General features: G+C 41.6%; 1 protein-coding gene across 1 annotated transcript in view; it reads left to right on the plus strand.

Annotated features, from left to right (window-relative positions):
* The first annotated feature begins 1,084 nt into the window (after window positions 1-1,084).
* TMEM26 (transmembrane protein 26) overlaps window positions 1,085-22,969 on the plus strand; it is a 43,718-nt gene continuing 21,833 nt past the window's right edge. Inside the window, exon 1 of the mRNA XM_056107958.1 lies at window positions 1,085-1,275. Within this exon, the coding sequence (XP_055963933.1) occupies window positions 1,085-1,275 (191 nt within the window). The remainder of the gene's footprint in view (window positions 1,276-22,969) is intronic.

Genomic DNA, 22,969 nt, shown 5'->3' on the forward strand with positions numbered 1-22,969 from the left:
AGAGTATCATTGCATTTTAAAAACTGCCTTTGATCTATAGCCACCAATGCTGATTTTTCCATCTATAAGTCAAGTTTCCTTTAAAAGTATTTCACTAAAAATATGAGTTCATCTGAGGGGAAAAAAAAAGTTTAGGAAAGAGTGATACATGGGAAGAGACCAAAGGAAAGCCACACAGGAAATCCTGAGTTCAGTGTTCTCTTTGCTCGGGACACCTGGACCAGCAGTGTTTATTCCACTGCTCATTGATCGCAAACTTTCCTTCCTTGAATTTCGACTTCTAATCTAATGACTCCTTGTCCTGTAACTGCCCCTTCACTTGCCCCTGGTCTTCTTATCGTGGTACTCTACATTCCTGCCGCAAAAATAGCGGACTAGGCATTGGGGGTGCAGAGACAGAGACGCATGAACAGAATTGTCATACTAACACCATTTGCAAAGAATAGAAGCCACCCTGCACTGCTGAGATAAAGCATTCAGACACGCAGCGCCTCTGATCATGATTCTTGCAAAGAGCAGAGACCGGGTCTCCAAAAACTGCGTGGACAGCGATTTCTTCGGCCCCCTCTGTGTCCCAACTCTGAGACAGCGTCAGAGCGTGCCCCCAAGGAAAGGTCCGAGAGCGTGAACCGCACTTCAGCTCCGCAGCGAGGAGGAGGTGACACAGATGCGCCCTTGCTCTCTTTGCTGGCAGAGCTGCCCCTTGACCTTCATTTGACATCCTTCCTCCTTGCATCCCAACCGGGCAAATAAACTCCTGGAGTCCCAGGAATGCCTGGGGGCTGGGGGGACGAGCCGGGGGAGGGGACCAGACGGAAACCGACACCCGAGGCTTGGAGGGGGCTGGGCACCTCCGTGGAATAGCGCCCGGGCGCCCAGGCGGCGCTGCCTCCGACAGCTCGGGAAGTCTGGCGGCACAAAAAGCGGGTGCAGCATCGCCCCGCTGGAGACTTCGCAGGAAGTTTGGGGGAGGGGCGACTGCGCCCCGGGGCCGGGGCGGACGGAGGCGCGCGGAGACGGACTGCGGCGGGTCTCGGCGCCGTCGAGGGCGCGCAGCGGGGCGCCGGGCGGGCGCACGGCCGGGATGGAGGGGCTGGTCCTGCTCAACGCGCTGGCCACCCGGCTGCTCTTCGCGCTGCACTCGCTGGTCGGGGTCTGGCGAGTGACCGAGGTGAAGAAGGAGCCGCGGTTCTGGCTGCTGGCGCTGCTCAACCTCCTGCTCCTGCTGGAGACGGTGCTCACGCTCAAGTTCAAGCGCGGCCGCGGCTACAAATGGTAAGGACCCTCGGGGCTCGAGGGGCCGGCGGCGGCGGGGTGGGACGGGGTGGCCGCGGACGCCCCGGTAGTGTCCCTCCAGGGCTGTCCCAGGCTGCCCTAGGGTCCATCTCCTCGCAGCCAGTTGATTCCGGAGTGGATTTGAACCCCCTTTGTCCTCCTCGCTGGGGGCTTCGGAAGAGAGCAGAAGGCTTGTGCGAGTCCCAAGTGAGCGCTTGGGAGCTGCAGCCACGTGCCGCCACCCCGTCCCAGATTTGGAAACTTGGGGAATGGGAGGTGGAAAGAAAGAAGGGTGTCCTGAAGTGCTCTCTGCAGAAAGTGCTCTAAAGTTGGGGAGTCGTGGAGCCAGGACCCGGTGCAGGGTTCTACTCTGCTGCCTGGATATAGGGGGTGTGGGTGTAGCGGGTCTCCCCGGTGGGCATGCTGTGGTCTGAATGAAGGCGCTCCGCTGGCCACCAGAGGTTCAAGAACGGGCCAGTGAGCACCTGACCGCTGCCCAGCGAACCCCCCCAGAGCAGTCTAGTTTCTACTGCTTGCTCCTTCCTTCCAGCCCAGGCGTCCTGTGTTGACTGGTTCCGGCTCAGGTGTCAGCCTGGGTGGCTTCAGAGCTTGGAGAGCAGTCAGCCTCTCATCACAGAGAACAGCAGTGATGGTGCAGGGACCAGCAGGTAGTCAGTGCAATTTGCAAGGACCCTAGTCTCCGCAGAGTGCTTTATGTCCTCTGAGAATTCCACGATGATAAAACAGGGGAAGGAGATTGTTTCCATTTATAAAGAGCCTCTATTTCCATTCCTACCAACCCTAGTCGATTTTCATCATAAATGTCTTCAAATTAGGCTGCTATTAATGTTTATAAAACAGCAAGGCTGTGTTTTCACGTATGTAGTCCTTAACAAAATACCTAAGGCTATGAGTAAGAAGAAAATGGTATTAGCCAGTTCCAGAATTACATACACCATACCATGGTCTTCAGGAAAGAAAAAAAAAGGAGAAAAAAAAGCACTTCTTCAGCTTAATGTATCAAGCTATAAGGACTTGTGCATTTCATATCAGTCCCACCAAGAGACTGTTTCTTTTCAGTATCACGTGTATCTTACTTGATTAATTTTCTACTGTTAAAGTTTTCGAGAACTATTCACCTAGATTGCTAATACAATGAAGAAGCCTGGACCTTTACTATCTTCATCTCCTCAATGAACAGAATTTTAAGTAGGAAGGATTGAATCCTTTCCAATGTGTCTTTTGAAAAAATCAAAGAGGTGTTAGCTTTCCAAATAAGCCTTAGGGTTACAGAAATAATGGGGGGAGAAAGTGTTAGTCAGTACTCATATGTGATTGATTCCGTTTATACTAAAGTGGTGTTAATACACCAGTGTAGAAACATCTTCAGTGGGAGGAGTCTAAATAATGTTTCACATCATGTAGTCCTGTGACCAACCATCAGAGCTTCTGAGAAAATGTGTACCTCAGAAGACATATGAACTCAACAGGACCTGAAAGCTCAAGTCTCCTTCATCAGAGACTGTAGCTCAGGTTAAATCAGGTTAAATCAAAATTCCACTTCAGAGTTAGAGAAATACTGAAGCTCAAAGAATTTTACTTACATATTTCTATCATCATTGATAGCTAATTCAAACTGACATGTCACTTACAATCAAGAGAGAAAAGAAAGTCAGGACAAAATGTATCGTGGTCAATGCACTGAAGAAAGGAGAATGAGGATATTTTTGTGACCTCAAACTATGACAGCAAATTAATGCTATCATTAATGGTAAAAAAGATTAAAATTTACATTAAAATTAAAAAAATTTACTTGCAGTGAGGTATCAAGAAAGTTCATTTAGTCTTTATGAACCTCAGTTTCCTCATCTTTAAATACTCATGTGATAGAATGTTAGAAAATTAAATGAAATAGTATAGGTTGGTGGCCAAAGGAAAAAAATTAAGTTTTCACTTCTTTATCCTTAGGTATTTCCCTTTTATTTCTTATGAAAATATTCTGTCAAGAAAGAGAGGGATAGACATAGAAAGATTGCATTCATCTGGGGAACATAAAGTAACAAAATAGGAGACTAACACCAAAGAATAGCCGAGATAAGTACCAGGAGGTTCACTCCATGGCTTTGAGGACAGCCGCACATGCTAGGAGCAAAGGCAGCTCAGATAGAGAAGGGAGCACCAAATAAAGGGTGTTGGGAGGTTCCTCTCAGGATGGGAAATGCGTGATGAGAGTAGATTATAGTCCAACAAGATTGCCACTCAAAAGGAGAGCGTTAACAAAAGGGAATGCCCTGCCACAGTGGTAGGTAGGGTGGGATGGGGGGAAGGGGAGGGATACTGGGACTGGTGGTGGTGGAGGATGGGCACTGGTGGAGGGATGGGTACTTGATCATTGTATAACTGAAACCCAAGCACAAAAATTTGTAAGTCTACAACTGTACCTCATGGTGTTTCACTAATAAAAATTTAAAGAAAAAAAAGAAATATAGGATGTTTAAATAAATCATAAAGTAACAAAAAAAGAGAATATTCTGTCAACACATTTTATGTATATATAAGTTAAACATATTTATTCACAGATAGCCAAAAATCAATAATTAGGATAAAAATGTAGAAAAAATATTTACCTTTATTTTAGAACAGGTCCATGATGTTTATTGTTCATTAGATAATGAATTCAAAATAATCTTTCTGGCTCAGAATACTTGAAAATAAGAGGGAGAACATAAGTTGATAGATATAGCTTATGTATTTTCAGGAACAAATGAATCTTTGTAAATTGTCTAAACAGAAGCACAATTAGTAAAGCTTTGTTTTAGCATTACTGTCAAACAAAACTGAGTGGATTGTATAGAGGGAAAATGTGATAATTATTGTCATGGACAAAGCCCACATGCCATCATGCCATAAGTCTGAAATAATTAGAAGGTGGAATAGTCTAGAAAATTGTCCTTGAATTAACACAACAAAATATAGGGTCTTGATTTAAGACATATTTCTTTTCTGGAATTAACTTTTCTGAGTGAAATAAAACATAGAGGTTTTTATTTCAGTGCAAAAAAAATGTTCACGAGATCTGAAGGAGAGCTTAGAGGGCTGAATGAGTGCATGCTCTGCATAGGGTGATTTTGGCTCGATCCCCAGCACGCATGGTCCCCTGAGCACCACTGGGAGTGATTTCCAAGCAGTGAGCTAGAAGTACACTCCAAGCACTGTTACATCTGGGCCCCTCCCATTCTCCCTCGTAAAAAGTTTCTGCCATAAAATTTAAGATTAATGAATAAAGACAGCAAATGTGACAGTATATGTGCCACTCTTTAGGAAAATGTTAATACATTTCTATAGATAAAAGTGTGTTCATATATATATATACATATATATATACATATATATACTATTTGACCCATTCTCAAATTTTGCAGTCTAGCCTATAGAGCTCACAGTATCTCATATGTGCAAAATATTAATTTTCATCCTGTTAATGAAAAATAAACCTGAAAGTAATCTGATTATCCACTGATGTATTTATGAAAAAATTACCTGCCCATACTATAGGATATTTTATGTAGGTTAAGAATAATGAGGTGTAGTTTAACTAAGGGCTGGAGCAATAGCACAGCGGTAGAGCGTTTGCTTTGCATGCAGCCCGCCCAGCCGAGCCCGTTTTTGATTCCTCTGCCCCCCTCGGAGAGCCTGGCAAGCTACCAAGAGTATCTCACCCTGGCAATCTACCCGTGACATATTCAATATGCCAAACACAGTAACAACAAGTCTCACGATGGAGTCGTTACTGGGCCCGCTCGAGCAAATCGATGGGAGGACCGTGACTGTGAGTTTAACTACGGGCTGGAGCGATAGCACAGCCGGTAGGGCGTTTGCCTTGCACACGTCCAACCCGAGTTTGATTCCTCCATCCCTCTCAGAGAGCCCAGTAAGCTACTGAGAGAATCCTGCCCACGCAGGAGAGCCTGACAAGCTCCCTGTGGCGTATTGGATATGCCAAAAACAGTAACAAGTTTCACATGGAGAGGTTACTGGAGCTCACTTGAGCAAATCAATGAACAACTGGTGGACAATGCTACAGTTTAACTATTGACCTACTGGCATATCCTTGATATGTTGTCAGGGGGAAAAAGTTACACAGTAAATATATATTACATACATATATATACACAGTCTCATTAAAATATCTATAAAATGATTGCCATTTGTAAAGCTGAATATTTGCAAGACAAAAACAATCAATCAAATAACATCTAAATTGTATACAAATGTGGTGCAAATTTCTTTTCCTATATCATCAGATCTATGACCCTCCTTCACACTAGTCTGTATTCTGGACTAGTTTAAGCAGTGCTCATTTTTCTTTTCAATAAAACTTGTACAGGGTACCAAATAAATTAAATTTGCAGAAATCACTGAATAATAAATAGATCTATAGAAGAAAATTAAAACAAAATTTCTTGAAATGTAATAAATGTATTATACTTATTCAAAAATGTTTCATTACTTATTCTTTGGAAAGGGAAAATGGAACTAGAGATGCTGAGCTCAGCTGTCCAGGGACAAGAATGTTATTTCAATGAGAAGCTAATAACTTGCCAGTTGGACAAGTTTGATTTGTTGGATTCCTATAGAATAGAGAGAGAAAGCCAATAAAAACATGCATTATTTAATCTAGTAACTGTATAACAGTGGAATATGCTTTTTTCAAATTATATAGGGTAATTATTTCATTTGCATATTCATTTACATGTCTATAAGAGAAAGATTAGTGCTATTTTTTTCTTTCATTTTCCTCTAATTTTGTTTTCTTTATTTCAGAACAATAATGCAATGACTCCGTGACCTAGCATCAGATAGTCAAATAGAATACAGTACTTTAGTTGCTTTCCATTTAATATCAATACAGTACGTCTAAGTGGAGGTAAAAAATGGATATTTTTGTGACAAGTGTGAACTCTGTTCATTTGAAATCAGACAATAAATATCTCAGAATTAGTAAACTCCAAGTTGAACATATTGGCAAAAGTACATATTTGTAAACATTCTTTTTATTCTAATTTCAAGAATATAATGGAGATAAAATTGACCTCATAAATGCTTCACCTATTTGGTTTTCTGTGTCTTTTTCTCTTCTCTTTAAGTTCAATCACTCTTAGTTCTCTTGTGAATTTGCCTCATAAATAAGCTTGCTATGTTATATAGTCAGGCAGTAAAAACAAAACAAACACACTTGGAATGGAAATGAAAGGTAACATTTTCATTCATTATTTAACAGTGTGAGACTAGGAACAAACAAATACAAACATTTAGAATTTACTATGTTTAGGCTTTTCCACGTGCTGATGATCTCATTTGATCATGAGAGCAATTGTAATGATCTAATTTCTGTGTTTTACCCTTTTGATGAAACAGTTGATATATTTTATTTGTTGAAATGGTTACTTTATTCTTAGGAACAGTTAATTTATTTTGCCTTGGCTCACAGTTAACAATTGGGGGAACAGGACTATGGAGACTCCAAGCTCAAGTTCAAGTTCTTAGCTTCTGCAGACTTGAACAATTCAAAAGCCCAAAAGGTGATGAAAAGTTCTATGTAGGATAATTATTGTCCGCAGGGAGAGAGGGTTCTTTAGTGGATGAGCTGTAGCAGGAAAAATGATGTATTAGGGAAGAAGAATGCAGAGACTGTCAGTCATGATAAGGGAGGCAAAGGAAAAGTGAGGGGAGTGTTGGAAATTTAGGTGTCACTGAGGAAGCACGGAACCTTAGAATTCTTCATTCAGTGGAAGTGCATAAAATGTGTAGTATGTATTACACATTGAGAGTTAAGAGTATGGAGGCAAATGAAATACGCGAGGAATTGGAGAGATAGCTCAAAGGACTGAGAAAATGATTTGCATGCTAGAAGACTGGATTTCATCTAAGCACTGCACTGCATGACCCACCAAGTACCACTAGGAATGACCTCTGATCCTAGAGCTGGGAATAGCCCTTGAGCGCCACCAAATGTGTCTCCAAATCCCCCACCTCCCACTAATCAAACCAAACAAGAGAAAAATAAAACTGTTGAATCCTGCTAATAAATAACTCTTATTTCAGTCAGGGTCTCAGAAAATAAAGCAAATACTGAAAAAAATGAGCAATCAGAGACAATAAGTGGGTATACCCGTGCATGGTCAGAACTATGAAAGTCTGTGAGTAAGGGTGACAGGTCAATGTAAAACTAGGTAACAGTGTCATCAGGTGGTTAGGAGACCTTTTGGAGGGATCAATTTCAACGGAATCTATCAGAGTTTCAAAGGAAGTGTGGCCTGGGAAGAATTAGGGAGATGGAAAATGCACAAGAGAGGGAGGAACAAAGAGTGCCTTGGAACATTTCTGTTGTACTCCCAGAAGACAGATAAGTACGTCGCCCCTACTTTTTATTGTCTCTTCTCTTTTTCAAGAGAAACATTTATATTTTGTATCTTTTTTCTTATCTCATTTGAAACAACACGTGTTAGAAAATGTCTGGGTGGTTCCTAACTGAAAACAGAAAAGACAAATTAGGAATCAGAAGAGAGCCGATTTTAAATTTGTCTAGAATTCAAACAATTAAACAAAATTCAATGAAATCTGTTTTGATTGTTCAATTGCATATAGAAAGTCTGACAGCGAAAATGAAAAACAGATTTGACAGACATCACACGAAGTTTTATCTTTAGTAATTTCTCAGTAGTATAGAGGAAAAGTATATGATGTAATTCTGTAGTATTTGTTGCATATCATCTTTCATCAAAATAATTTACAAAAATGCCATTGTGGACAGTTGGGAAATATTAAAGCTTTACCTATTGATCATTCTTTTCCTATCAGGGAAGATAAGATGAGAGCATTTGGGCAAACAGTTCTGTGATCTCCTTACAGCCAACCTGGACACTGAAATTTACCTAGCAGATGGACTTTTCAGATTTGTTCATACTTACTGCCCATATTTCTTAAAATATCTCCTAGATCTTTAACTATTTCAGTAATATTTTTCCACTGTGCACTGGACTTAGCAATGCCACTATCAGTTCATGTTAAGAACGGCATAGTATCCATTATATAAATATCATGTAATTATAAACATATACCTATAAATGTTTGGGGGTTACACCCAGCAGTGTTCAGAGCTCACTCCTGGCCCTGTGCTCAGAAATTGCTCCTGGTGGTGCTCAAGTTGCCAAATTTGGTGCTGGGGATTGAAGCAGGGTGCTCTCTGGGGAAGGCAAGCATCTTAATCGTTGTACTATCTCTTCGGGTCATATGTATTTGTTTCATAACTGAGTCTTGAGCTCAGCAGAAAGGTGTGACTTACATTTGGATTCATCTTGGAGGACATTGAATGTTATCTGCAAATGATGACTTGAGTGATTCAAATTTAATTTTAGAAAGAATTCTGTTCTACTTTGTTTTATGTATTTTTCCTTTCCTGGAAGTGAAACAATTAGATATTCAGATTTGTCCTGAAACATTCAGATTTGAAACATTCAGATCAACTATTCAGATTTATCCTGAAACATAAGAACAAATCTGAATAGTTCAACTTGTTGCGTGAATATTCTTTCCTTTGGGGCCAGTGAGATTAAGAGACGCTAGAGAAATGAGATTTGCTGGAGAGGCTCCTTGTTCACTCTGGCAGAGAAGCGTCGAAGAAGTGTCCGATGGCCTCTTCCATGTACTATACTATGTATACACATCTAATGCACTCAGTCCAAAGAAATTTTAATGGGACAAGGGTCGATGTTGGTTGATGTCGGTTGATCACCACGGTTGATGTGACATCAAGGCTACATTGTTCTGTCATGTCTGCAAGTCCAACGGTTGCAGCCTCCAGAGAGGAATCCAAGGCCGAACGGTCTAGCACCATGAGTTATCAGACCCCTTGCACCTGGAGTGATAAGGAAATGTGAGAGAAAGTCTGTATTCCAAAACTGAGCTGGGTTAGGGATCTGTGAGAAAGGGAAGATTGTTCTATGTAATACTAAGAACTAAAAGGCAGCCAAAGGAAGCGATATTAACCCTTTCCAAACCAGTCTGGACACATGAGCCATGGCTCGCCCATTTTCATAGGGCCTGTGTTCCTGCCTGCTTGCAGGTCAGTCTCCATGGGCTCATCCTAACAATTCTGGTTTAACTTTTATTACAGCAGTAGAAAATTAGCCTTTCATCCAGGCTATTTTCTTTTCATGAGCATGCTCCCTTCTACTCTAGGAGTTTCTCTGAAGTACTCTTATCTAACCTGTAGCACTGTAGAACTGTCCTCCCATTGTTCATCAATTTGCTCGAGTGGGCACCAGTAACATCTCCATTGTGAGAATTGTTACTGCTTTGGCATATCCAATATTCCATGGGGAGCTTGCCAGGCTCTGCCATGCGGGCGGGATACTCTCGGTAGCTTGCCGGGCTCTCCAAGAGAGACACAGGAATCAAACTCGGGTCAGTCGCATGCAAGGCAAAGGCCCTACCCGTTGTCTATCACTCCAGCCCATTATTTGACCTAGGCACATAAATCACTTTGTCAAAGAAAATGCATTTTTGAACACTTTATATGTGTGAATAAAAAAATTTTAAAAATTGAAAGTTATATTAAAATAATATTAGTTATATTGAGATAATAAATATGAAATGCCACAGTTGAGATAGATTTTGTTTTATTTCTCTTAATATAAACCTATCACCCATGATTATTTAGGATCGGGGATTAAATAGTTTATATTTATTTTGATTTACTGATCTCTAAGAACTAGCTAATGTACAATTGATTCAATGTTGTATGTTTATTATAATAAAAATTAATAATTTTTGAGAGAAAACGAGTTTCTTCCTACTGGTTTTTTTTTTAGCTGCTAGCCCTAGCCAGGTCCTGGAGTACTTCTTTGCTTTCTTATTTCTCTGATTGACCCTCCAGTTTGACAAATCTCTTTTATTATACCTAGAATAGTTTCCTAATAAATTAGTTATTTTATTTTTGACAGTCTTTTAATACTAGTGTTGAGAATGATGTTGAAAGTGATGGTAATATGGATAATAGGAGTGATAGCAGTTATCAATTATTGAGTATTGACAATGCCCTATGCCTGCTTTACATGCATTATCTCTTGTAATCCTCACAGTAGCCTTATGAATTAGTTTTCATGCCTTCTGTTTTGTTATAAGGACACTGCTGCACATTAAGTCTTAATCATTTGTCTAAGGTCACAATTAATAATAATAAATCATGGGAATTATTTCCAGCATCTGATGAGCACTCACATTCATTGAATCAGGCAATAGCATGACGTTTATTACCACAATCACTCTATACATAAATCTGATGATAATATTTTGCTCTGACTTGTAAATGAGGAAGCCCAAAGCCAAGACTTAGAGGGTTGAAGCCAGAGAGTGTAAAGATTGAGGCATATCCCTAGCATCCAGCTGTGACCATGATCCTGATTTCAATTCTTCCATTTCCATTCTTACCTTACCTTTCAGCTTATAAAAGAGAATATATAATTTATTTAAGATTTTTTATAGTTTTGGTGACAGGATTACAACAGCGTTAACTTTCATGATAGTATTGACAAAGTTACTACTAAAGCTACTGTTACTACCCTAAGTGTTCCAGACCATCCACTCCTGCCTCTATGTTATCTCCAGTCCACTGCTTCCTTCCTGCATTCTTTCCTTGCTTGACTCTACAATAAGATAATGGTAGAGTGCTTGTCTTAACATTCTTCCAACATGAGTTCGAACCCTGTCACCCAATATGATCATGATAGCCCACTAGGAATGAACACTGAGTCACAGAGCTAGTTTTTACCCTAGATGTGCCATTCCTGCCCAATAAAAAATATTTTTCAGTCAAAGGCCAAGATTTTGTTCTCATTTATTACTGTCAGTGCACTGTTTTGCTTTTCTATATTCTGCAGATATGAGATCATGTGTTGTTCATCTACTGCCAAATTATTTTACTTAACACAATGCCTTATAATTTCATCTAAGTTGCAGCAAATTACAAAATTCATGCTTTCTTTCCTTTTTTTGGGGGGTCACACCCGGCAATGCACAGGGGTTACTCCTGGCTTTGCACCCAGGACTTACTCCTGGCAGTACTCAGGGGACCATATGGGATGCTGGGAATTGAACCCGGGTCGGCCGTGTGCAAGGTAAATGCCCTACCCGCTGTACTATTGCTCCAGTCCCTCATGCTTTCTTATAGTTGCACAATATTCCATTGTGTTGTGTATATGTACCTTTCATTTCTTCTTTTTTGGAAAAAAATTTTTGTTTTGGGGTCACACTTGGCAATACTGAAGGGTTACTCCTGTCTCAGCATTCAGGAATAATTCCTGGGGACCTCAGGGGTGCTGGAAATTGAATCCTGGTCGGCTGTGTACAAGGCAAACACCTTTACTGCTGTACTATCTATCACCCCAGCCCCTGAACCTTTATTTATCCATTCATCTGTTGTTGAAAAGTTCTGTGTTTTGTATCCTGACTATTGTGCTAAGTGTTGCAATGAATATATCACTTGATCACTTGATACCCCGTTACTCATCGATTTACTTGAGCGGGTGCCAGTAATGTCTCCATTCGTCCCTGCTGCGTGCTAGCGTAGCCCAATGGCATCTCCTCGTTCTAGGAACATGCAGAGCCTCAAACACATCATTCAGGGTCTTGGCAAAGAAGTCTAACCATCTTGTAGGTGGGCATCCACGCGATCTTTTGACGTCCCATGGAATCCAGTCAATAATGGCTCTAGTCCAGAGGTCGTCTCTAAACCTCATTACGTGTCCAGCCCATCTGATTTTTGATGCCTTGGCAAATGAGACAGCGTCCCTGATTCTTGAGCGTTGACGGAGATAGGAACTCCAGATTCTATCTCTCATTTGAGTGAAGCGTGATACTCCAAGCATAGCTCTTTCGATTCCTCTTTGAGAGACCCGAATAGTGTTCTTATCCTGTTTTCATAGGGCTCAGGTCTCTGAGGCATATGTTAATGCAGGAAGAACAGTGGAGATGTACTCAGAGCTGGAGGTTCTTTGTCCTCTTAGTTATTTCTTCAACGCTCTTGAATCATGTTGATTTCTCGACCTAGGTATATATATCTGTTGCATTTGGAGATGGTGGTTCCGTTGAGAGTGAATGGAACATCAGGAACAAGACTGTTTCTCATGAAAATTGTCTTTGTGAGATTCCGTTGTAATCCAACCTTTCCACACTCACAGTCGAAGTTGGTTAGCATTTGTGCCGCTTGGCTGATATTTGGTGTTATTAGAACGATGTCATCAGCAAAGCAGAAGTGGTGTAGTTGCCGATCATCTATCTTCACTCCCATTTCTTCCCATTCCAGTCATCGCATGTTGTTCTCGAGGGTGGCACTGAAGAGTTTTGGTGAAATGGTATCACCCTGCCAAACCCCTCTCTTGACATGGATGATTACTTCTTTGTAGAATGGTGAGATCCTGGTAGTGAATCCTTAATAGAGCTCATGGAGGATCCTGATGTTTTGAGTTTGTACGCCCTGATTTGCTAGGGCTTCGAAGACCGCTTTTGTCTCAACAGAATCAAAGGCCTTCTTTAAATCAATGAACGTTAGACAGAGTGACATCTTGAACTCCTGAGAAACCTCAGTGAGCTTGGTTATCGTGTGAATATGGTTGATGTTGCTGAATCCTTTTTGGAACCCGGCTTGCTCGCATGGTTGTCCTTCATCTAGTGTTCTGCCAATCCTATTCAAGATGACTTGAGTGAACAGTTTGTAGATGACAGACAATAGGCATATTGGGCAATAGTTGCCAATGTCATGGATGTCTCCTTTCTTGTATAGTAGTACAGTCCTGCTGGTTTTCCACTGGGATGAAACCTTGCATTCAGACAGGTAGCATGTGAGGAGCCGAGCCAGTGTATTGATGAGTACTGACGGTAAGTTCTTCAGGTGTTCAGGTCTGACCTTGTCTGGGCCAGGTGCTCTTTGTTTCTTTTTCAACGAGATGGCATGTTGGATTTCGGAAGGGAGAACATTGGGAACAATATATCCATCCTGTGGAATTTGGTATGTGGGCAAGTGGACGTGGCTATTAAAGAGATCTGAGTAGAAGTCATGAATAATCTTCTCCATTGCTCTTCTGTAAGATGTGATAGATCCATCAGGACGTCGGAGGACAGTCATCTTGAATTACTTTGAATTACTTTGCATTACTTTGAATTACTGTTTTGTTTTATTGCTGGGGTAGATGCCAAGAAGTGGGATTGCTGCATCATATGAAAACTCTTTTAATAACTCTAAAGAGATCTTCATACTGTTTTTCATAGAGGCTGAACTAGACAACATTGCTACAAAAAGTGAATGAGTATCTTCTTTCACCACTCCCCTCTCGCCAAAATACTGTATGTTTCTAGTCTTCTTTAGATATAACATTCTTACTGGTGTGAGGTGATATCTCATTGTAATTTTCATTTGTACTTTCCTGATTTCCTGTTTGGTAAAGGTCTGTTCACCTCCTATCTCTATGTTTTGGATGAGACTATTTGCTTTGTTGTTGCTGAGCTTTGTAGATGTTTTATATAACTTAGAGATTAGTCCTTTATCTGATGTACCATGTGCAAATATTTTCTACCATTCAAAATGGCATTTATTTTAGCCCTAGTTTTCATTGAAAGACATGAATTTTATTATGCAGAAAGAAAATTATAGAATCAGATCATATTTTTATTGTTTATAATTTATAGTATCCTTGGTTCTGAAAGTGAATTGCATGGATAAGATATGATCAAGAATATAGTGAACTTTGAAAATAAAAAACACTGACTAAAATGTTACCTTGAAATGTTAAATGTTTCTGAGTAGCAAATGATATTAAATTCATGTTGAGAATAGAATAGTGAGTTTTATTCGGTAAAGTTTCTGATAGAAATCAATTTTTTGGTCTTTTTGCTGCCTGCATAACAACTGGTGATATGTAGTCTCTCTAGCTCTTTGACTTGCCTTATATTTTTCTAAATAAAACATGGTAAAATAGCCTTTATTAAGAACTAATCCCTGCTAAAAGCACAACCAAAATTTACCTGTAACTCATAGAAGAAACCTCACCAACTTAGCTTGTATTGTCCAAGACCCATGTACCTGTTTCTTGAAAGCTAGCAATTATAATGCATGGTTTGGGAAGGGTTCTTCAGTTTGATTTGGTGTGGTTTGGTTTGGTTTGAGAGAGCACATCTGGCTGTTCTCAACACACATTCTTGGCTCTGTGATCAGGGGTCACTCTAGGCAGTGCTCAGACAGTTACACATGGTGATGGGTGTTGGCTGCATAAAAAGTAAGCTCCTTAACCCTTTTACTAATAGAAAAAGAGGGATTCAAGAAAGGGATCTTTGTGTGACTAATGGCAGTAGTAGTTGCCATTACTATTAGCTGACCAGACCCTGAAGAGGGAGAACAGAGATCATGGACATTCCTTAATATCAATACACTTCCAGATAGAGGTGATAGACTCCTTCTGGCAGAATCTGAACTCTGGGATTCCAAACCAAGTTCTTTTGTTTCAGCTAGTAGCAACCGAAGCATTGAATATCCTCATCACTTCTACAGAGATTTAAGATCTGGCCACATTCCAGAGACTAAGATCTGGTCAATCTGGTTTGATCCCTTGAATCCTACATGGTCAGCCCAACCAGAAGTGATCCTCGAGCATGAAACCAGGAGTAGAGTTTGAGCAATGCCAGGTGTGGTCCAAAACAAAAACGAACAAAGAGTAAAAAGAAGATACCGTAATTATCAGTAACACATATCCATTGCAGGGGCACTTAAATGTACAAGTGTATAAAGTAATTGTAACAGATATCAAGGGATACTTTTACATCAACACAGTGGATCTTAATATTCCACTTGAAACAATGGATTCATCATCTAAACAGAATTTTAACGAAATAATAATATCAAAATAGTAACTGAAGAGGCTATATATACATATATATGTATATATGGGGAGAAAGCTATAGATGTAGATAGCTATATACATTATATAAGTTAGTATATAGTACATTTCCGTTGTGAAACTAGGAAAGTAATTCTAGTTGGAGAGACAGATGGAATATGTAAAAACTAAATTTTAATCTAGGTTCATCAGATGTTAGCTGGACTACAATTAAGTTGACTTTCTTGAAATTATTTTGAAATTAACAGCACTGTGATAACAATAGCCTCGGAAAACAGTGTAAAAATAGCTCTTGAAAATGTTAAAAATAAAATGAACAATATTTTTTAGGTAACACACTCTATGCATATATTCTATTCCTGTAACTGGAAAAATATGATCCTGTTCAGGAATATTCCCTTTAACTAGGACTCTTGATTATTGTCAAAAGAAACGCAAAACATTTCATGACCTAAGTGTCTGATATCTACTACAGAAAAAAGAAAGAAAGAAAAAAGGCCCTCCCGTTGATCGTCGATTTGCTCGAGCGGGCCCAGTAACGTCTCCATTGGAGACTTTGTTGTTACTGTGTCTGGCATATTGCCGTTCTGGAGGATGTGATGGATCCATCAGGACGTCGGAGGGCAGTCATCTTGCTCTTATAGTTGGCGAAGGACAGGCGGGCCTTACCAATACTTTTCCCGGCTTCTGCCGCATCTACCAGTACTTCTGCTCTTCTCTCTTTGAGGTCTTCCTTGATCGCATCTCTGCACTGCTTTGCAAGCTCGGACGTTAGCTTGCGGTTGCCTGAGGCATGCGCCAAACCACGCTGGCGAATTAGCTCAAGAGTTTTCGAAGATAGGCGACTTTTTGTGGCTATCTCTCTCTTGGCGTTCCTCGCACATTCATGGAGGTGCTGAACCAGTCGATCGTATTCCTCGTCAATGTTGTCAACAATGGCATCTTCCCATGTTGCCGCAATAGTACCAAAGAGTTCCCAGTTGATGGTCATTCTGGGAGTTCTCTTTTTGAACTTTGCAGCCCTTTCTCCCCGCTCTGTGAAGTAGAATTTTGCACGAAGGAGACGGTGGTCCGATCCCGTTCGAAATTTTGGGACAACAGCGACATCAGTCAGGCAAAACCGTCGATTGAATATGATGTGGTCTATTTCGTTGTGGAATCGTCCACCGGGAGACTCCCATGTCCATCGTTTAGATTCTGCCTTCTGGAACTGTGAGTTACCATGGATGGTCTTGGTCGACATGATGAACTCTGACAGTCTCTCACCCTGTTCGTTCCATTCTAGGCCATGGGTCCCGATGTGAAGTTCTTCAGCTGATCTTCTCGGTCCTATCTTGGCATTAAAATCACCCACAATGATCTTGTAGAAGGTGTGGTCTTCTTTATAGAACTTCTCTAGCTCCATGTAGAACTTCTCGATTTCTCTTTCATCATAATGAGATGTGGGTGCATAGACAACGAAGATAGAAACTGCAGGCAGTGAGCCACATCTATTCAAATGTAAACGTCCGATTCGGGTTGTTAGGCATTCGAATGAATCAATGCTCTTGGCCAAGTTTGTGTTGACAAGGACACCGACGCCTCCAACACCTCTTTTATCGCATGTTCCGAGGAACAATTCTTCTCCAGTGTCGAAAACGGCATGGTGAGATTCGTGCCTTCTTGTCTCGGTCAGACCAATGATGTCGTACTTGATCATTCGCGCTTATACCATCAGGTCCTCGATGGATGCATCTGATGCTAGCGTACGTGCATTGAAAGTACAGACGATCATTTTTGTCTTCCTTCGTTGTGGCAGCCTAGGTCGGCCTTGAGATTTTGTCGGCCTCTCCTTTCTCATCCTTCTCAGTGCTGCCATGTCGGTGAAGCCTTCAGGGTCAGGTGAATGAGACCAGTTGTAGTTACTGGTTTTGGCATATCGAATACACAGCGGATAGCTTGCCAGGCTCTTCCGTGCGGGCGGAATACTCTCGGTAGCTTGCCAGTCTTTCCGAGAGGGATAGAGGCTTTTGGGGTGACCTCTAATCACCCTTGTAGGTGTTACCATATTTGAACCCTATCAAATATGGTACGACAATTCCAGAAGATGGGTATTTAGTGTCTTATGATGTGTCGCGCGGCCGCAAGCGGCCGCGCGGGTCCGGAAAGCATCCTAGAGTGTAGCAACGGCTGGGTAGTGGAAGTTTTGTCGAGAGTGGAAGTCTGCCAGTGGGGTATTTATCTAGGTAGGGTGGGTCTCCTGTGCACAATTCGATCCCTGGGTGGTTGATGGAAGCAGACAGGGCAGGGTAGGGTGGGGCTCCTGATTAGAATCCCTTTGTCACCTGTGGTGGTGGGAGCAAGCAGAGAAGCTCTGTCCCTGGGTCCGCCGAGCCTGGAGTCCAAGGTCTCAGAGAGTTCCGCTTATCTTGTTCTGTGGGTCTTCAGTTGTGCGTGGGTCTCGGCCGGAGCTGCCGCGCGGGTCCGGAAAGCGTCCTGGAGTGTGGCAACGGCTGGGTAGCCATGTCCACTTGCCAACATACCAAATTCCACAGGATGGGTATGTTGTTCCCAAAGTTCTCCCCTCCGAAATCCGACACGCCATTTCGTTGGTAAAGAAACAAACAGCACCCGGCCCAGACAAGGTCAGACCTGAACACCTGAAGAACCTGCCATCAGTACTCATCAATACACTGGCTCGGCTCTTAACTCGCTACCTGTCTGAATGCAAGGTTCCGTCCCAATGGAAAACCAGCAGGACCGTACTACTGTTCAAGAAGGGAGACATCCATGACATTGGCAACTATCGCCCGATCTGCCTATTGTCTGTCATCTACAAGTTGTTCACTCGAGTCATCCTGAATAGGATTGGCAGAACATTAGATGAAGGACAACCATGCGAGCAAGCAGGGTTCCGCAAAGGATTCAGCACCATCGACCATATCCACACCATAACCAAGCTCATTGAGGTTTCTCGGGAGTTCAAGATGCCGCTCTGCACTCTTTACAATAGCCAGAAACTGGAAGAAACCTGAATGCCCAAGAACAGATGACTGGTTAAAGAAACTTTGGTACATCTACACAATGGAGTACTATGTAGCTCTTAGAAAAGATGAAGTCATGAAATTTACATACAAGTGGTACAATATGGAAAGTATCATGCTAAGCGAAATGAGTCAGAAAGAGAGGGATAGACATAGAAAGATTGCATTCATCTGGGGGATATAAAGTAACAAAGTATGAGATTAATACCCAAGAATAGCTGAGATCAGCACCAGGAGGATTACTCCATAACTTAGAGGCCAGCCGGGTATCCTAGAGGAAAGGGCTGTTCAGATAGAGAAGGGAGCACCAAATAAAGGATGTTTGGAGGATCCTCCCAGGAGGGGAGATGCATGTAGAAAGTAGACTATGGACTGAACTTGTTTGCCACTCAATGCCTCTTTTGCAGACCACAACACCCAAAAGGAGAGAGAGAACACAGGGGATTGCCCTGCCACAGAGACAGGGGGGATGGGGGGATGGGGGTGGGAGGGATATTATCCATGGTGGTGGAAAATGGGCACTGGTGGAGGGATGGGTATCTGATCATTGTATAATTGAAACCAAAGCACAAAAAATTGTAAATCTACAACTTAAAAAAAAATAAAATAAAATAAAGGGAAAAAAAAAAAAAAAAAAAAAAAAAAAAAAAAAGATGCCGCTCTGCTTAACGTTCATTGATTTAAAGAAGGCCTTTGATTCTGTTGAGACGGAAGCGGTCATTGAAGCCCTAGCCAATCAGGGCATTCAAGCCCAATACATCAGGATCCTCCATGAGCTCTATTGCGGATTCACTACCAGGATCTCACCATTCTACAAAGAAGTGATCGTTGATGTCAAGAGAGGCGTGTGGCAGGGTGATACCATTTCACCGAAACTCTTCAGTGCCACCCTTGAGAACATCATGCGACGACTGGAATGGGAAGGAATGGGAGTGAAGATAGATGGTCGGCAATTACACCACCTCCGCTTTGCTGATGACATTGTTTTAATAACACCAAACATCAGCCAAGCGGCACAAATGCTGGCCGACTTTGACTGTGAGTGTGGAAAGGTAGGACTACAGCTGAATCTTACGAAGACAATGTTTATGAGAAACAGCCTTGTTCCTGATGCCCCATTCGCTCTCAATGGAACGATCATCTCCGAATGCAACAGCTATGTGTACCTAGGTCGAGAGGTCAACATGACAAATGACCTGGCACCCGAGCTGCGCAGGAGGAAGAGAGCGGCTTGGAACGCCTTCAAGAACGTCGAAGAAATAGCTAAGAGGACGAAGAACCTCCGGCTCCGGGCACATCTCTTTGATTCCACTGTTCTTCCTGCATTAACATATGCCTCAGAGACCTGGGCCCTACGCAAACAAGATGAGAATGCTATTCAGGTCTCCCAAAGAAGAATAGAAAGAGCTATGCTTGGAATATCACGTTTCACTCAAATGAGAGAACGAATCCGGAGTTCTGACATCCGTCGAAGATCAAGGATCAGGGACGCTGTCTCATTTGCCAAGGTGTCGAAAATCAGATGGGCTGGTCACGTAATGAGATTTAAAGACGACCGTTGGACTAGAGCTGTTACTGATTGGATTCCATGGGATGTCAAAAGACCGCGTGGCCGCCCACCTACCAGATGGTAAGACTTCTTCGTCAAGATCATGAACGATCGGTTTGAGGCCCTTCATGTTCCCGGAGCGAACAGATGCCATTGGGCTACTCTAGCACGCGACAGGGACAAATGGAGACGTTACTGGCGCCCGCTCGAGCAAATCGACGACTAACGGGAAGTTAAGTGATTAAGTGATTAAGTGTCTGGCATATCGAATACTCTCGGTAGCTTGCCGGGCTCTCTGAGAGGGGCGGAGGAATCGAACTCGGGTCAGCCATGTTGGCCGCTTGTAAGGCAAATGCCCTACCCACTGTGCTATCGCTCTACTACCGAAAATATAAATTCTATGATGTGATATTTAAAGCCTCTATTATCTATTCCTATCTCCATTTCACCTTCCTCTTCCCTTACCACATCCTATGTGGGGGAGCAGTTAAGTTGTTCCAACCGGCTATGTGTTTAAAACAAACAAAAAAGTAAAATATTTTGGAAAGTTCTTTTAAAGAGAAGAAATTAATCTTGTTTCTCTGTTTTTCCATTGTGTTTGTATATATGTGCTAGTCTTCCTCATTAAGTTCCTTGAAACCAGATACTATGTCTTATATATCATATGTCTCTTTCCTCTCCGTCATCTTTTTCAGTTCTATGTGTTACCAAAACTGAATCAAATTATGTTAAATCTTTAATTAATGAGTATCAAGCAAAAAGCTTACATGCTGATTTTATGAATAAAAGGTGGACAGAATAAACAAAGTGACAGGAATCTACAAGGCTCTATTCTCATTCCCAATGTCCTCAGCAAATACCTTCAATTGTGTCCCTTGAGGAATTCTTATACTTCAAAAAAATTTCACAAACCTAGAAGACTCAACTTGAATCTTATCACTTCTATTCAGTAGAGTTTGGAAATTAACTACCCCAATCCACCTCCTCCCCCTGGTCTCAGTGTCTTAGCTCTTTTCACAAAACGTGGAATACAATGGGCTTTCCATTGTCTTAGCTCTTTATACAATGATGGAAAGCTCACAGTGTGCTTTCCAATATTTCAACATTTTTTGACAATGTATGGCATACAGTGGACTTTCTATTATGTTCCTATTTCCTAGAAACATGAAAGAATAACTTCTAACTTTGCTTTGTTTATTCTTTTTAATTTTAGCCATTGTGATTTATAATTTTACCGTGGGCTGCAGCGATAGCACAGCGGGTAGGGCGTTCGCCTTATAAGTGGCCAACATGGCCGACCCGAGTTCGACTCCTCCGCCCCTCTTGGAGAGTCCGGCAAGCTACCGAGAGGATTCGATATGCCAGACACAGTAACAACAAAGTCTCCAATGGAGACGTTACTGGGCCCGCTCGAGCAAATCGACGATCAACGGGAGGGCCTTTACCTTTACCTTTACCTTAATTTTACCGTACTGACATTAATACGGTTTCATGAATACAACATCTCAATACCACATCCACACCAGTATCTGATTCCCTCCAACTTTGTCTCAGGATTCTCCTTCACACCCCCCTTCACTTCCACACCTCTTGACCCTCCATCTCTCATTGCTATGTCAGGCTCAATTATGTAGCCCATATCTTTGAATCTATTGCTTTTGTCCTTTTGTTATTCCTCTCCTATGCTTCTTTTTATCCCACATAGGAGAAAGATAATTTTATGTCTCTTCTTTGACTGACTTCACTTAGCTTCATGATATCCACTAACTTCATGATATCCTCAGTTCCATTCACATAGTGAAAAATTACATGATTTTGTATTTTCTTATAGCTAAGAAGTATTCCTTTAAGTATCTATACCATAGTTTATTTATACAGTCTTCTGTTTTGGACACTTTGATTGTTTCCAAATTTTGACTACCATGAATAGTGCTGCAATGAACTGCACTGCACTGCCCACCCCTTGTTCATTGATTTGTTCAAGTGGGCCCAGTAACGTCTCCATTTTGAGACTTGTTGTTACTGTGTTTGGCATATCGAATATGTCACAGGTAGCTTGCCAGGCTTTGCTGTGCGGGTGAGATACTCTCGATAGCTTGCCAGGCTCTCCGAGAGCAATGGAGGAATTGAACCCCGGTCTGCCGGGTCAGCCACGTGCAAGGCAAACGCCCTCCCCACTGTTCTGAACATAGGGGCACAAATGTCTTTTATGATTGGAGTTTTAGGTCCTTAGGGTAGATATTCAGAAATAGGATTGCTGGGTCATAGTGAAAGCTCAATTCTTAGATTTTTGAGAAGTGTCCATATATTTTTCTAAAAGCTTGAATGAACCGTTAGATATTCCTAGTAGCAATGGATGAGGAATCCTTTTTATTCCCTCCTTACAGACATTTAGTCTTTGAAAATAAGAATCAAAGCTGGAATAGGTTTCAACTTTAGGGATAATTCATATAATTTTTTGGTTTTGTTTTGGGGGCCATAACTGGTGACGCTCAGGGGTAACTCCTGGCGCTGCATTCAGGAATCATGAATCAGGGGATCCATCTGGGATGTCAAGTATCGGACCCAGGTCAGCTGCATGCCAGGCAGGTACCTTACCCATTGACCCTGGTATAAAACTTTTAAACCAAAAATAGCAAGAGTTTTGAGGGATAGAAACAATATGTTAAAACCCAGATGCCTGTATTTGGTAACAGTGCCCCAAGGGTGCTATAGAGATAAACTGAAGCCATAGGGGTAAGAAATAATCCAGTGGGATCAGTGGTTTTAAATGAAGAGGTTCTGTTTCTCTTATAAAGTGTATGAATAAAAGAAAGGGCATGTAAACAAACAGCAAGGGAATGGCTGTGCATAAGCAGGGAGAAAAACCTTAGAAAACCTTAGAAAACCCCAGCTTCACCAAAACCCTGAAATTGGACTTCAGTCTCCAGATCTGTGAGAAAGTGAATTTTTTGCTGTTTGAGCTGCCTAGATCGAGGTATTTTGTTATGACAGCTCAAGTGACTGTCACCGTTTCATAGATCAGGAAGCAAATAGAAGTCAGGGGTATAATTGACATCTGAATCTCATTGTGTCTGACTATAAAAGTTCACCCTTTGGATTTTCCTCTCAGTTTTGAAATAATGAACAAATACATTTAGGGATGTGTGTGAATGTGTATATGCAAGAATATA

Source organism: Sorex fumeus, unplaced genomic scaffold, assembly GCF_029834395.1.
Source record: "Sorex fumeus unplaced genomic scaffold, SorFum_2.1 ptg000183l, whole genome shotgun sequence".
NCBI classification, from domain to species: domain Eukaryota; kingdom Metazoa; phylum Chordata; class Mammalia; order Eulipotyphla; family Soricidae; genus Sorex; species Sorex fumeus.